Source organism: Microchirus variegatus (genome assembly GCF_963457635.1).
Source record: "Microchirus variegatus genome assembly, chromosome: 22".
In the NCBI taxonomy this organism is placed as follows: Eukaryota; Metazoa; Chordata; class Actinopteri; order Pleuronectiformes; family Soleidae; genus Microchirus; species Microchirus variegatus.
This window is the reverse complement of record NC_139823.1, coordinates 4,480,036-4,494,732: the sequence shown is the minus strand read 5'-3', so window position 1 is coordinate 4,494,732 and position 14,697 is coordinate 4,480,036. Positions and strand designations below refer to the sequence as shown.

The 14,697-nt window shown below is 41.6% G+C and overlaps 1 protein-coding gene across 3 annotated transcripts in view; it reads left to right on the top strand.

Moving 5' to 3' along the window:
* LOC310943444 (FERM, ARHGEF and pleckstrin domain-containing protein 1) overlaps window positions 1-14,697 on the top strand; it is a 54,074-nt gene that overhangs the window by 17,007 nt on the left and 22,370 nt on the right. For all 3 annotated transcript variants that reach the window (XM_083909010.1, XM_083909008.1, XM_083909009.1), the window contains 5 exons: window positions 11,574-11,678; window positions 11,769-11,811; window positions 11,904-11,982; window positions 13,808-13,905; window positions 14,426-14,540. In XM_083909010.1, the coding sequence (XP_083765136.1) occupies window positions 11,574-11,678; window positions 11,769-11,811; window positions 11,904-11,982; window positions 13,808-13,905; window positions 14,426-14,540 (440 nt within the window). The remainder of the gene's footprint in view (window positions 1-11,573; window positions 11,679-11,768; window positions 11,812-11,903; window positions 11,983-13,807; window positions 13,906-14,425; window positions 14,541-14,697) is intronic.

Below are 14,697 nucleotides of genomic sequence, written 5' to 3'. Positions count from 1 at the left end.
ACATTTGCATCCTTTATATTTTGGCTTCCAACACTTTGCATATGGTCATTGTAACTGCAAAAGTATAACATAAATGTCGATAAATGTAAGGTTCAAAAACTAGAGCATGTCTATTAAAATGTCCCTCTTCTTTTTAAGAAAAAAGAAGAAAAAAAACCTTAAGTGCATGCTTTCTTGCATTTCTAAATGATTCATTGAAATGTTTTCATCATTCACATCATTGACAATTTTCTGTATGTTGCCATGGTTACTGGTCTTGCTCTCGCTTTCAGTGGGGAGGAATTGGTATTCTGTAGTCACAGAGGTCTACAACAACTGCTGGACCCACTGGCCTGCAGATGTAGAGCTGTACAGCCTGTGGTGTGTGTCTGTGTGTGTGTGTGTGTGTGTGTGTGTGTGAGTTTTCTCCACCAGTGCCCTAAAATGTGCAATTTCACCTCAGGACAGCGTCCACATACGTCACGCTGTGGAGAACGAGCGCTAATGCTCCTGCCACAAAGTGGTTCACGCAGAGAGCTGAAGGTTTAAACTGTGCTCCTGTGCTTAACATGAGCAGTGCAGTGCAGTGCTGAATCTGAACCATTCAGGTTAGTGCCCGTTCAGACATTTCCTGAATCACAGATGTGTGTTTTTATCAAAGCAAATATCCGACCACAAAATGCACCACAGCATTCCATCAAGAAATTCTTGTGTACACTTGTGCAGTGTAGCATCATTTAGTCTGTGGAACCTTATTAGATGGGTGAATTACCAATTTCTATCCGGTGACAAAAGCAGGTCAACATTAATCTGTTTGGTTCCACTTTTTGCACAGACGTTTATTGTTCCCAATGTTGAACGCTAACGACTCTTTCTCTAACATCAAAATATCATTCATGTTAGTTGATTTCAGTGAGATGCATAGATTGCAATGACAGTTTACACTGAAATTCATGCTCTCGTCAAGATACTGAGTTGTTGTAGGCACTGTGATTTGATAACTTCAGCTAACACAAGCGTCAGATCAACAAAATATGGACCCATTTCAAAACGGAAGGATATATTTTATCGGTTTAACCCCAGGTGTGAAAGACTTATGCCCAATTTATACTACGTCGGTTACGGAGATCCCTCTCCGTCGTCTGTAGCTGCACAAAATATTTTTGTCCGTCACTCCGTCAAGGGACAACGGAGGTTGCAAGGGCTGCGATTGGTCCTCAGGACAGGCCAAGATAACGCTGCGCTGTGCCCGTCACTGTGGGCACGGAGTGTCCACAGAGGCGGAGCTGATCACCGCCGACAACGTCCTTGCCAAACTATAAATACGTCACATCTTAATACACAAACCACATGTTTAGACTCTATAAATGGCCAATTTCTCGCCTCAAATGATCTTAAAACTGCGTTCCGGGACACAGAAAATATTTATTTCAGGTGAGAAACGGCCACTGTTTCAATGTTATTCAGCTGCAACAACAACAACAGTCTTTCTCTCTCGGACGCCATTGCTACTTTGAGTAGCAAGAAGCACAACAACCTTGCGTAGCGACCCCTACTGATCGGGCAGAAAATTACAGTGCGTATCCGGCACCACGACGGAGAACTATGAAGGCTTGAGGGGTCTCCGTGGTTACTCAGTTTGATAGCACATTACGCAGTCGGAGAAGTATAATGTGGCCTTTACACTACCGTTCAATAGCCTTCTAACGCGATTAGCAAACACAATGTACCATTAGAACACTGGAGAGATGGTTGCTGGAATGGGCCTCTATACAACTATGTACATATTCCATTAAAAACCAGACGTTTGCAGCTAGATTAGTCGTTTTGAACTTTTGAACGTTCATGTATAAGGCGCTGTCCATTCCGTGGTGCATGTTAGGAGGTGCATATAGAGACTATTTTGAAGCCCTAATGACCACATACTTTAAATTCAGCAGGCATCTTAATGTATATTTTTAACAGCAGCAGCTCCACGGTTGCTATTTCAAACCAAGTGCTTTCTCGGCAGTTGACCTTAATCCTCATCCACAGGAAGCACAACTGATCAGATCTGAGGCTCCGGCTGCTACATCTGCATGCTTTTTTAAAGTTGGCGATATTCCAGGAGGGGAAATAAAAATGGTCCGCCCAAGTAATAATTAAAAACCTGGAACTGGAAATATATAAAACAAAATAAATGGATTAAATCTGCTGTTCTTCTTGACTTCCCTGCAGTTAGTGACTCAATAGTTTTATTACAGATTAAACAATTGCTTGGCCTGACCTGTGAACTGTTCACTGTCAGATCACAACAGCTATTATCAATACAGTGACTCGACTACATCATCGGGCAGAGGGGCTCTGGATTTGCTGCACAGAGGGTTAAGTAGTTTAAGTCTAATCTCAAAGAGGCCAATTGATTGGCCTCAGGAGTAGAGCCGCATGTGCAGCTGTCATTATTTATCACTGGTGGAGATTAGAAGGGAACATGCGGCAGGACAGTACACGCTGTCGGCTCCAGCCTTGGAAAGCATCTCTGAAACATCGTGCAAAAACCACCAAATCTGCGGTGATTGTTGTACACTGTGCATCAGATTAAACGTCGTAATGACGAGTGTATGCAGGACCGTTATTCACAAATATTCACTATCGTCAAGTCGTGTTCGCAAATGTGTTGAATGTTTAATGTGCACTGTAACGTCTTTGCCAAGATAATCCATGCACCCTGACAGATGTGGCATATCAGTGAGCTGATTGCACAGGTGGGATTATTACACAGGTTTGCTTTAGGCTGATCACAGTAAAAAAAAGGCCAGGATGCACATTAAGGCTGCCTGCAATGCTGCTCAAAGTCCCTTCTATCACTTCTGACTTTGTCATCCCCACAGGATAATGTGTTAGTAACTACCTTACCAAATGTGAATGATTAAAAGACATCACTAAGTGTTTAAAAAATAGGTTTTAAATAATTAAATCCGGCTACATTCTCTGCTCTGAAACACTCTCACACACTATCCTGGCTCACGTGGGAGTCCGCAGATGTCGCGGTCGGTCAGTGTTTGTACAGAATATTAATGCAAACGCTCCGATATCACGTAGAGAAGTGACATTTTCACCATTTTGGTGGCAGTTTAACGACACGTTGCACATAAACAGAGGTAGTTTAGCAGCGGTCCTCCTCTCTCTCTCTCTCTCTCTCCTCGCTCTCTTGCTGCAGCCTCACAGCAGGAGTCTGCTCCTCTTTCTGTTCTTCTTCTCGACTTCATTTCCTCATCTTTAGGAATTTTAGATTAAGTGTCAGAGCTTTTTCTGTGTGTCTTCGCATCCAGGTAAGAAGACACAGTTGTGGGACAAAGACATCTCAGCGAGCTGGTAAAACAAAAGTACTAGTGAACAGGAGACCACAGTTAGCTGTGGCTCCTGTGTGTCATGAAGCCATATTTTTAGACACACCTACATTTTTTCATAAGACTACTGTAGAGAAGCTATTTGCAGTTTTAAGTCTTTACTTTAACATTTTTTGTATTATATTTATTGTTTTTAGTGACTCTGTGTGTCTGTCTGTTTGGTTGTGCTTCCGCACTTGCACTTGCCAATATGACCAACAGAGGCCGCCAGAGGCTTGTTACGTGAATGGCGTGAAGTCTGCCATCTCTGAGTGCCTTGTTTTAACATGTTCTCAGCCACTGTTCTCTAACATATAGAATGTATGAAGATGAGAAATGCAAAATTTACTTTACAGACTCTTTAATTGATTATTAAGCCGTGATTTCATCATGGTACAGTTCGGTTTGGTACAGCATGGTATGGTTTGGAACGGTAAAGCCCTTGGGGTTTAGGCTTGCGTTTTGTGGCGTGGCATTGTACTGCTGCGGTGACAACAAAACAACGACAATGACCACCACAGGCACAATGGAGGACATCCAGCATCTGTGGCTGTTTGTCTCCTCAAGACGTCAAGCTTCATATGACAATAGACTGCGGGGTGTTTAAGAAACACAGGTCGCAAGAGAGTGACGCGTTTCTGTCGCCCAATCAGCTCATTGTCGTGAGTGGAGGCGGTCTTGCTCCACCCCTACTGTACCGTACCATTACTGTGGTGCCCCGAGGGTTGAGGACTGTTATTTCTGGTACTTTTCCGAATGGACACATACAAAAAAATATGAAACGTTCCACTCAGTGGAAACATGGCTTTAATTGTTACTAAAATAATCGTCAACTATTGTGATAATTCATTCATTTGAGTGTTTTTTGATTTCTGGATTTCTTTAGCTTCTTAATGCTATGCTATGCTAATTAATGCTATGCTAATTAAGTTTGTTTTGTGGACGAAATAAGACATTTGAGAACATCATTTTGAAGTTTGAGTGATGAACATATTTCAACACTCTGTGGACCAAGCAAGAGCTCGATCAATTGCGAAAACAATCAGCGCAAATCGATCATGACGGTAACTGTTAGTTGCAGCTGTATTCACCGTGATTTAATGAAACAGAATGTCCCATATTGTTGCGTCGCTCTCGATCTTTTCAACACTTAACGCACATTAGCAGACTTCACAGTGTAATTATGGAGATCGCTGTGTCTACACCAATATTAGCAGCCTGCTGTTTATACAGGCGGGGTGGCATAATTTATGCTTAATTAGCATATTTTGGATCTTAATTCTTGCACAAAAGTGTGTCCAGACTCAGCCTGCTTTGTATTTCATGATTTTGAGTAGGTTTCAGGGACAGTGAAGTATCACTGGCTTGCTCTTGGTTTGGCTGAGCCAGTGCCCACTAATTAAAGATGTTTGATTTTATTTTTCTGCCCCAGCGGCGACTATTAATAAAAAATTAAATATTGAAATAGCTGGTCTGTCCCACAACTCATCTAAAATTCACATCTGAGGGCAGTGTTCTCACTGAAGATATAGATGATCCTCCTTATTTGTACTGGCTCGGTTTACTGGGAGTAGGTGCATGAAACTGGAAGGAAGCCCCGCTTAGTTTGAGCTTGGTGGAATGTGACGGATGGATGTGGATTTTTCAGGGTTGCAGTTTTTTTTCCCCAGCTTGTTATGCAGTGCCATTGTCTGAACAACTAAATTTCACTTTTTTTTTTTTGTTTTTTTAAATATTCTGGCACAATTGTGAATGTTTCAGTACTTTCTCGGTGTAATAAAACCTCAGCCTAATACATTGATATATCTGATGTTATCTTAAACTGTGTAGCTTAATCTGATAATCTGTTTTACTCTGGCGAAGGTCATGTCTGGAGCATGTTGACTGACGGCCGAATCAATCCAAATCGTATACGGAATTACATCCTTGAACACAATTGTGCATTCAGATTATGTGTGGAAAAAGCGCTCGTCTCTCGCTTGGCCTGACCTTGTGAGAGTTGTCTCTTTCACTTACACTTTTTTAATCTCTTCATTAACCTATTGATTCCCATCACTTTCACAGATACAGCGCTCTACAGTATTAATTTGTTAGATAGTGGAAGATAGTGGATGCACAATTAGGACAAAACGTCTTTTAATCCATACTAATAAATACTAAAGTTGCACCTAATTATTTTCATTATCATTTATTGTCTTAAAGGTGCATTATGTAATAAATCTAAAGCAACTGGCCATAAAATCCTCCTAATATGTCACAGGGACTCAGGAATAATGTTCATATAACATATTAATCTCACCAACAACAACAGTACAGCCAAAATATTTGCCTCAAAAAACATCTTTTGCAGACCGCAAATCATGTTTATGTTTTGAAATCATGTTGGCACCACCTACCGCCGTCTACCAATCATTGCAGTCAGTAGAGTCTCAGCTGCAGAGCAACCATGGGTTGCCAGTTACGTCAAAAACGAAACCTAAAAGACCTCGGTATTTTGAATTTGAATGTAGTAACTGTTTTCGGCCACATTCTTACATGTGGCACCGTTAAGTAGCAGAATATTAGCTGTGTTGAAATGTCTAATTTTCTCACACCCCGTTGTTATTCATTCAGTCAGCAAAAACAAAATACCCAGGAAAAACGTAAGATCATCATAAGAAAATATGGAAGCACCATTTTTTGGAGGTTCATTTTTGCTTTCAGTAAATAAGATACCTTTCAGATGATATTTGAAGGAACATTTTCAAGTCCTAAGAGGGTTTTCTCCTCCAAACATATCTTTTAATTTCTTTTTATGTGAAAATAAATAAATCTAAAATACCCCACAAACATTGGATTACGGGAAACAAATGCCTTTTTCTTGAGTGTTTCTTATGTTAATGTGGCAACAGCAGTACATTTAAATGTATTATTCACTTTGTGAGTCTGCCTTTATCTCGCTAGACAAAACCTGGAGTTTCTGCCTAAACGTGAAGTGACATATCCTCCCCCTGAGCGACTGTAATCCTCAGCTCTGTGATGGAGTGCTGGTGCAGAATAACCAGCATGGGAGCAGAATTAGAAGCGCTCTGTAAGAGATTCAGGCAGATGAAGAAGAAGGAGGCCACATTTTTTTTTTGTGGTAATTCCAGCTGCTTTAAACACTCTTCCATTTGCCCTGTGGGTATTTTAATGATGCTCCTGTTACGTTAGGCAGGATTTCGAGGTGCCAGTGCACCGTGTGTTTCGTATAATCCTATGACTTCACATGCGTATCTCGCAAAGCATGTTGCTCCGGTCTTTGTCGCTGCTTCTTTATCTATCTGGTCTAATGATGCAAACCCACACCTATTAAATCTGTCCTCTGATTTATGGAGCTCTGACGAGCAGTGGGAGGTTCCTGTATTAATGCACACTGTTAGGTATTCAGCTGCACAACAGTCACAACAGGGCACTTAATTATTCTCTATGCAAAATCAATATGTTTCTTGCAGACCAGACAGGGCCCTTAGGAGGCCAGGCCTGCAAAGTGAGGGAATATTTTTTTTTTCCTAGAGAAGGAGGAGGAGGAGGCTATTGACGGTAGCTTCCTCCATCTCTCTGTCAACCCTCTTTTGAAGCCAGGGGACATTATTTTCATGGTTGTCCTCTCAGAGCCTGGAGGCTGGCCTGCCTTGACAGAATGATTCTGACAGCTGTGGCGACCTAATCGTCACTTTTTCTTTAATTTGTGTGTGTGTGCAGCTCGGGAAGAAGAAGAAGAATAGAAGGGAATGTTGAGGCCTGTGAAACAATTTCTCTATTTATGAATTTCCTGGGAAAGCGTCGTTGTCGGTGTACGTTCTACGTTTTATAAGGCCGTTACATGTTTGCATTTAAGATACGTCGGCGTTAAATTTGTCCTAATTATGCATGGTCACACATTTGTGCTGGTAAGCAGGTAATTTGACAGGATTATCAGTGCGTCCGTCCGCCCGCTCCCTCCTCTGTTCTCTCTTTGTCAGCTTCCCACTGTAGTCGAGTCACTCTCGGAAACCTCTGCAGCACATGACCTGAATCTCAATGAGCCGCAGCTGCCACTGACCTCTCTGTCCTATCCTTCTCTTACAGTGCACAGTATATACCTGTTCTCACACACACACACACACACACACACACACACACACACACACACACACACACACACACACACACACACACACACACACACACACACACACACACACACACAGTTACACACCCAAGGCCAATGCCAAATGTGCTGAGGTACTTGAAGCAGCTATTCCATTTGCTTTATTGTGACTGAAGCCAGGGTGTGCAGTGTGAGAAAGACGGTGCTGCCTACACTCTATATTTTCAGTGTCTGCTACAAGGAGAACTTAGCCTACATCTGTAACACTACGTTTTAATGTAAATCACAATCAAACGCATTGGGCATGTGTGTGCAGGGTTAAAGAGGAAGCTGATTATCTCCTCTGTGGCCTTTTGATCACAGGAAACAAGAATGATGAAAAGTAAATGCACAGATTTCTTTTATTTGACCAGTCGTGGCTTATGAGAACCAGTCAGGACGTTAATTCAGGGTTACACGTAACCACATTATGATTTTAAAACATCACCGTTTTTGCACATCTATAATAAAACACTGCCTGGGGATTTTTCATCTTTTTCAAACTAAAACTGAGCAATTGGCTTTTTTAATATTCTTCTTCTTTGGCTCTAAAATACTGGGATAGTATCGGTTAGCGCTCTTGCCTTTGCACCAAGAAGACCTGGGTCCGAGCCCCAGTTGGAACAAGATCTTTTGCAGAGTTTACATGTTATCCCCGTGTGTGCGTGCGTTTTCTCCTGGTTCTCCGGCTTCCTCCCACAGTCCAAAAATATGGAGATTTAGGTAAATTGGTCACTCTAAATTGACTGTAGGTGTGACAGTGTGAGTGAATAGTTATTTGTCTCTATATGTGGCCCAGGCTGTGATGGAGTGTGACCCCGTCTATGGCCCTATGTCAGATGAGATTGGCGCGACCCTCTGGTGGAGGATAAAGCTGTAGACGATGGATGGATGGATGGATGGAATAGCTTGGTTGTAGCTCATACTATATTATATTCCCAGTGTGGAGTATAATATATACGTATATAGCAGGAATAAATAATATATCAACCTGATGCTTTTATCAGGTCCAAAATCACAGAGAGCATCATTACATTGTGTAGTGAAAGTCACTAAAACAACTTTGTGCCAATCCTTTCCACTGTCATATGAGGACTACAGATAGTTTGATTCCTGAAATGACCTTTCCCCACTTCTCCCATTTTTCTATTCCCTTTAAATCACACAGTCTCTTTCATCTCAGGCCTCGATCTGATTCCTGTGATGTCGTTGAATGTCACCGCTGAAACCCCCCCCCCCCCTCACTGTGAGATATGACTACACCGTTATATAAGCTATAACAGGAGCCGCAAGGCCTGGCTTCACAAGGAAAAAGAGGGTGGGGAAGGCAAAATTCAGTCTTAAAATCTCTTCCTAACAATGGCTGATGACTTGGATCAAATGTCATCATCAACTCCGGCACGATTCTCTTTGTTCGTTCTGAACAAAGAGAATCAACTGCCGAGCAACCATGGGTTGCCAGTTACGTCTTGAGCTACAATGGCGGAGAAAACTAAATCTAAAAGACCTCGGTATTTTGAATTTGAGTGTAGTAACCGCGTTTGGCCACATTCTTACATATGGCACCTTTAACCCTTTAACCCTTTAGGACCTAAAACTCAAAATGTTTTGTTTGCTTATTTTAACCATAAAATGTCCTGTAAGACATTTTTGCCCATATTTTCCAGAAAATCTTGCAATATCTGGCAGTTATAGTCAGTTTACTCTATGCTAAAATAGTGTATTAACAATTTAAAATGAAGAAAAACAAAAACACAAGTTTTACATCACCAGATTTTCATTACAACACCAGATTTTGCCTGTTAAATTTGTAATTTGAACAATATAAAACATGTTTTGCCATTCTCAAGTCTAAAAAACAGGCCAAATAATTGAAAAATATTTACAGGTGTTTTACCCACTTTTTCCTCTCTGGTGACAAAGACGCTGGCTTCCTCCAACAGTGTGAGTGAAATTACCATAATAACCACATGAGAAACTGCTGGAATTTTTTGGATAGCACAAACCGTAATTGTGGTAATGCAAAGTGCGCTCGCGTGAACGTATAATATGTGATACGCTCAGGTTTTTAACTAAGTAACTCATCATTTCTCATTCACAATTGAACTTGTGTTCTGTCGACACATCACATGATCCTCACTCTCCGTCACTACGTGTGCTTCACGTCGTCCACATTGGCGTCAAATGCCAGCTCCGCGACTTGCAGCCTGCGACGGCTGCGTTTAATCAAACCCTGCCTGCTTTTCATCAGCCCGTGGGTTACCCATCTCTGCTTGGCTCCTGGTCATTTTACACTGACAGCAGATTTATAAAGGCTGCGTACAAATGTACTCCAGTGAGACCGAAACAATCTTCAGCCTTCACAGCGTTCAGCTTTGTTTTCCCCAAAGCGTCCCCAAACGGCACATTTTGTCCAGAAAAAATAGACCTACTGTAAGAGTTCGTTCACAGCTTTATACTGCCACATGTGTGTATTCTTCAAGAGTTGTTGTGTTTTTGGCTGGTGACTTCTCCTCCTCCTCTTTGTGGCCTCCTTCATCAGCTCCATCACCATATGGAAACAGCTGGTCCTCAGTGTTGGCGTGCCCTCTGCACAGCGTGAAACAGCCTGGAGAGAGACACGGGGAGGGGGGAGGCACTGAGAGCGAGGAGGCTTGTTTTTCAAAGATTATAGTATTTGGTTGTGGAAGTGAAAACCTTCTCACTAAGCTCTGCCAGAGATTATTTTTTTTATTCTTCCAGCATTTGGCTTCAGAACACAGTTCAGATGTATGAAGCGAGTAGAGCTGCAACTAACGATTATTTTCTTAATCTATTAATCTCTAGATTATTTTCCAAATTAGTGGTTTGGTTCATAACATGGAAAATGACAATGTTCTCGAATAGGGATGTGAATCTTTGGGTGGTTCAAGATTCGATTCTGTTTCTGAGGGTCACGATTCGATTCAAAATCGATTCTCAATTCAACCGATTCTCGATTCAAACGATTCTCGATTCAAAAATGTATACTATGCATAGTGTGTTAAGGCAAATTATGGCATCAAAACAATACAGTTTGTATAAGATAATGTGATAATGTGATCACACAAAGGCAAACCTAAGACAAAAGTTAACATTTATAAATTCAAAACAAATAAAAACTTACTGTACCAAAAAAAATAACTTGCATAAATAAAAGCTGAGGCTAGCTGCCTTTTTCTCCCAGAAGAAATAAACTGTACACAAATAACACAAACTGGTGTTTTGTGTGGTTTTTCAAAAAAAAAAAAATATATTTTTATGAAGTTTATTCTGAATCGTGGATGATTAGAATCGCGATTCCTATGTGAATCGATTTTTTTCACCCCACCCCCATTTGCGAATGTCTTGTTTTGTCAACGAACCGAAATTATTCAGTTTTAATGATTTCTTTGTTATGTGGAGCAAAGAAACAGAGAACATATTCACATTAAAGAAGCTAAAACAATCCGAAATGTTGTTTTAATCATGAAAAAAAGCTTCAAAGCGATTAGTCGAGTAATTGTTTCAGCTCTAGAGGGGACTGATTTGAGCAGGGTTTTATCAAAGCGACTGACCTTTGGCGTTAAACCTAGAGGAGAAAGTGCCTCCTTGAAACACACTCGAACACAGCTCTGGTTTATTACCCAGTTCAGAGGAAACTGCTTCTCTAAACACTCCCGTTGTGTGGCTGTGTTCTGCTCTGCACTGGTGCAAACCAGTCACGAGGGGAAGCAGCTGGACAGAAGCTCTTCTGCTGTGAGCTCCTGATGGAGTTCTGTGTGTGACAGAGCCGTGACTCCTCAGGGCCTCAGCAACAGAAGAGTTTCTGTGGAAAATCCTTGACATTTTACTTGACCTTTACGTGAATGATATGATGATTCTCTCGTTCTCTCGAGACGGCTGGTGCTGGTTTCTTTCTAATTTGAGACCGTTTTGTGAGAATCTCATTCTGATACTGTATCTGCAGATTTTGAAGTTAATATAATGTTTAAAGTTGTTTGTTTGTGTGACATAAACAATTGTGTGGCTTCTGTTGTTTTAACCACAACGATTTGCCTTGTTCCTCTTGTTCACAGCAAAAAGCCTCAGGCAAGGTGCTGTTCGACCTGGTGTGCTCCCACATGAACCTCATCGAGGGCGATTACTTTGGCCTGGAGTTCCAGAACCATCAAAAGATGATGGTGAGTATGGAGGATGGAGATGAATATGTATTCTTTTTTTGCTTAAATTCAGGCTAATCGTGGCTAATGTATTGCTTCTCTTTCCCACAGGTTTGGTTAGACCATATCAAACCCATTATCAAGCAGCTCAGACGTAAGTGTGTCAAAATACAGCGATGTCTTCTTTCAAGGAATCGTTTTCAAGGAAGTTTCCCACTAAAATCTTTTGTGTTATTCCAACATTAGGACCAAAGCACACGATCCTGAGGTTTGCTGTGAAGTTCTTCCCTCCAGACCATGCCCAGCTGCTGGAAGAGTTGACTAGGTGAAACGCACTCGATTTCTACATTCTGTTTTTCCTCCATTTGGCATGGAAATGTGCATTTATGTGGGATATGTGAGTATTAAATGTCTTCTTGAGTGGAAGCAATTGTAGAAGTGGAATTGTAAAGTATTCTCTGGCTCTCCGAAGATTTATTCCCAGCTCAGCTTTGAAATTCTGGTGTCACGGTTGCCATGTTTTGTGATTTAGCACTCGGGAGGTGAGCGTGACACCTATGATTTCCTGGTTTCTGTTTGCTTTGTGTGAAGCTCAGTCACAGATTGGTGAAATAATCGCCCTGTTGAAACAAGTTTTGATTTGATTCTATACAGTTCTATCTCTAATGATGATAATTTTGAAAATGAAAATATAGCAGCAGCACTCTTTATTGTTCCGCGGGGGGATATTCCAGTGCTTCAGTGTGAGGATTTATGAGGCTTCTACGGTTTATGTCATTGTAAATGGAATATATTTTAGGTTTTGAATTGTGGGGCTGGGTCATTCTCTGGACTCCGTCCAAGAGAAGCAGCACTGTAACACAAGACGGTCGGTAAATCTTCGATAAATGACTCCACTCGACTTATTGCTTGCTAAATCTAAAATGTGCACATTGCCAACGCTGTTTGGCTTAAAGTCAAAGTCGAGTGTCTGGGGAAAAAGAGGTGCGTGACGTCATGTTTACGTGCAGCGGCACAGGAGACCAGGCACCGTTTACCAGCTAGCTCCGTTAGCTGCGTTAGCTCCTTTAGCGCCGTTAGCGCACCTACAGTTGAACTGGAGCGGTCTGTTTATTAAACGAAAAGAGCAGCGCTACAAATAGCTAGCGTACCTGTGTACTGCGTATGTGTGCCTCTGTTTTTGAAGTTTAGCGTTACTTTAGAGCACATGTGTCAAACTCAAGGGCCGGGGGCCAGATGTGGCCCGCAAGTGATTAATTGGTCTTAAAAATCTGTGTTAAAATAGGTCTATGCTGCTTTAAGGCGTGCATTGACCATAAACTACATTTCCCCCAATGCATGGCGATTGTGTTACCCGCAAAGTGACGGCATCCCACCGATAGATCGCAGTGTATCATTGTATATGCATCATGCGACGAGTGAAATTGAATAAGTAATAGATACAGAAAGTTATTTAACAATATTTTACGGAGTAGTTGCCTTTATTTTACTTTATATTTGGTAATATTTAGATCCATTTACATCTGGCCCTTTGAGGGTAACCATTGTGCTGATGTGGCCCTCAGTGAAAATGAGTTTGACACCCCTGCTTTAGAGACTCATTTTAAAGGTGCATTATGTAATAAATCTAAAGCAACTGGCCATAAAATCCTCCTAATATGTCACAGAGACTCAGGAAAAATGTTCATATAACAAACTGAACTCACCAACAACAACAGTTCAGCCAATATATTCGCATTGTGGACCGCAAATCATGTTTTATGTTTTGAAATCGTGTTTTGGCATGTGGCGCCACCTACCGCCGTCTACCAATCATTGCAGTCAGTAGAGTCTCAGCTGCCGAGCAACCACGGGTTGCCAGTTACGGCTGAGCTACAATGGCGGAGAAAACGAACCTAAAAGACATCGGTATTTTGAATTTGAGTGTAGTAACCGCATTTGGCCACATTCTTACATTGAAGAAGCCTTTAAGAATCGGGAGTCACGTGCGTCTTTTTCCCATCAGTCGTCATGGAAACACGCCGTTAACAGTACTCTCTCATCTCTTTGAATTCAGCTCTTGATCCATCTGTTTATTTTGTTCATGTGCACCCACCACCACCACACCTCCCTTGTTGTATCTTCTAAAACCCGTGTGTGTCTGTGTCCAGGTACCTGTTCGCCCTCCAGATCAAACAGGACATTTCCTGTGGACGTCTGACCTACAACGACAGCAGCGCCGCCCTGATGGTCTCCTATATTATCCAGTGTAAGTCATTTGCATCTCTGGAACATTTAGTTCCAGAGCCTGAGGCTAACAGCAGATTGGATAACTGATGTCTGTGAAAGCATGTTGTGCTTTTGTGGTTATACAGTACAGTATACAGCACACACACTGTATGCCACTGCAAATCCGTTATCTGTGTGTTTCTATGGATACCTTTCAGCTTTCAGTTTCCTGAACACAATTGTGCAGAACTGATTCAGACCAGCCACACGTATCACACTGCCGTGTCAGGAAATACCAAGCATTTTCACAACCTGACATTTTCACAGTACGTTACACTGCAGTGATCAAAGGCCAGTGAAACATAGTACAAGTATGCATAAGTACACTGACACAACCTACCACAGCTACTCCATGTTTTTACGAGTGTTTATTTCTGTGCCAAGCAGCACTGAAGCTGCTATAGAGGAGATTCAATGGTGTTTTTTTCCTTTTTACTTCATAACCTGTAGGTAATTTCACAAAAAATATCAACCTTTTCCTTTCTTCTCTTACATTTCAGCTGAGATTGGGGACTTCGAGGAGAGTCATTGCCGGTCGCACCTCCTCAACAACAGCTACATTCCAGATCAAATGCCCCTGATTGACAAGATCATGGAGTTTCATTCGAAGAATATGTGAGTTTCTCGAACTGTGGGCTGCACGTTGTATTAACATTAGAATAAGGCTTTCTTTCCATCCATCTAATGCTGCTCTTAAAGTCACTCCACACAAACGATTCCGTTCACCCGTGAACAGGAAAAGTTTCTTTCAAACTTGGCGTGGGGGAAGTTT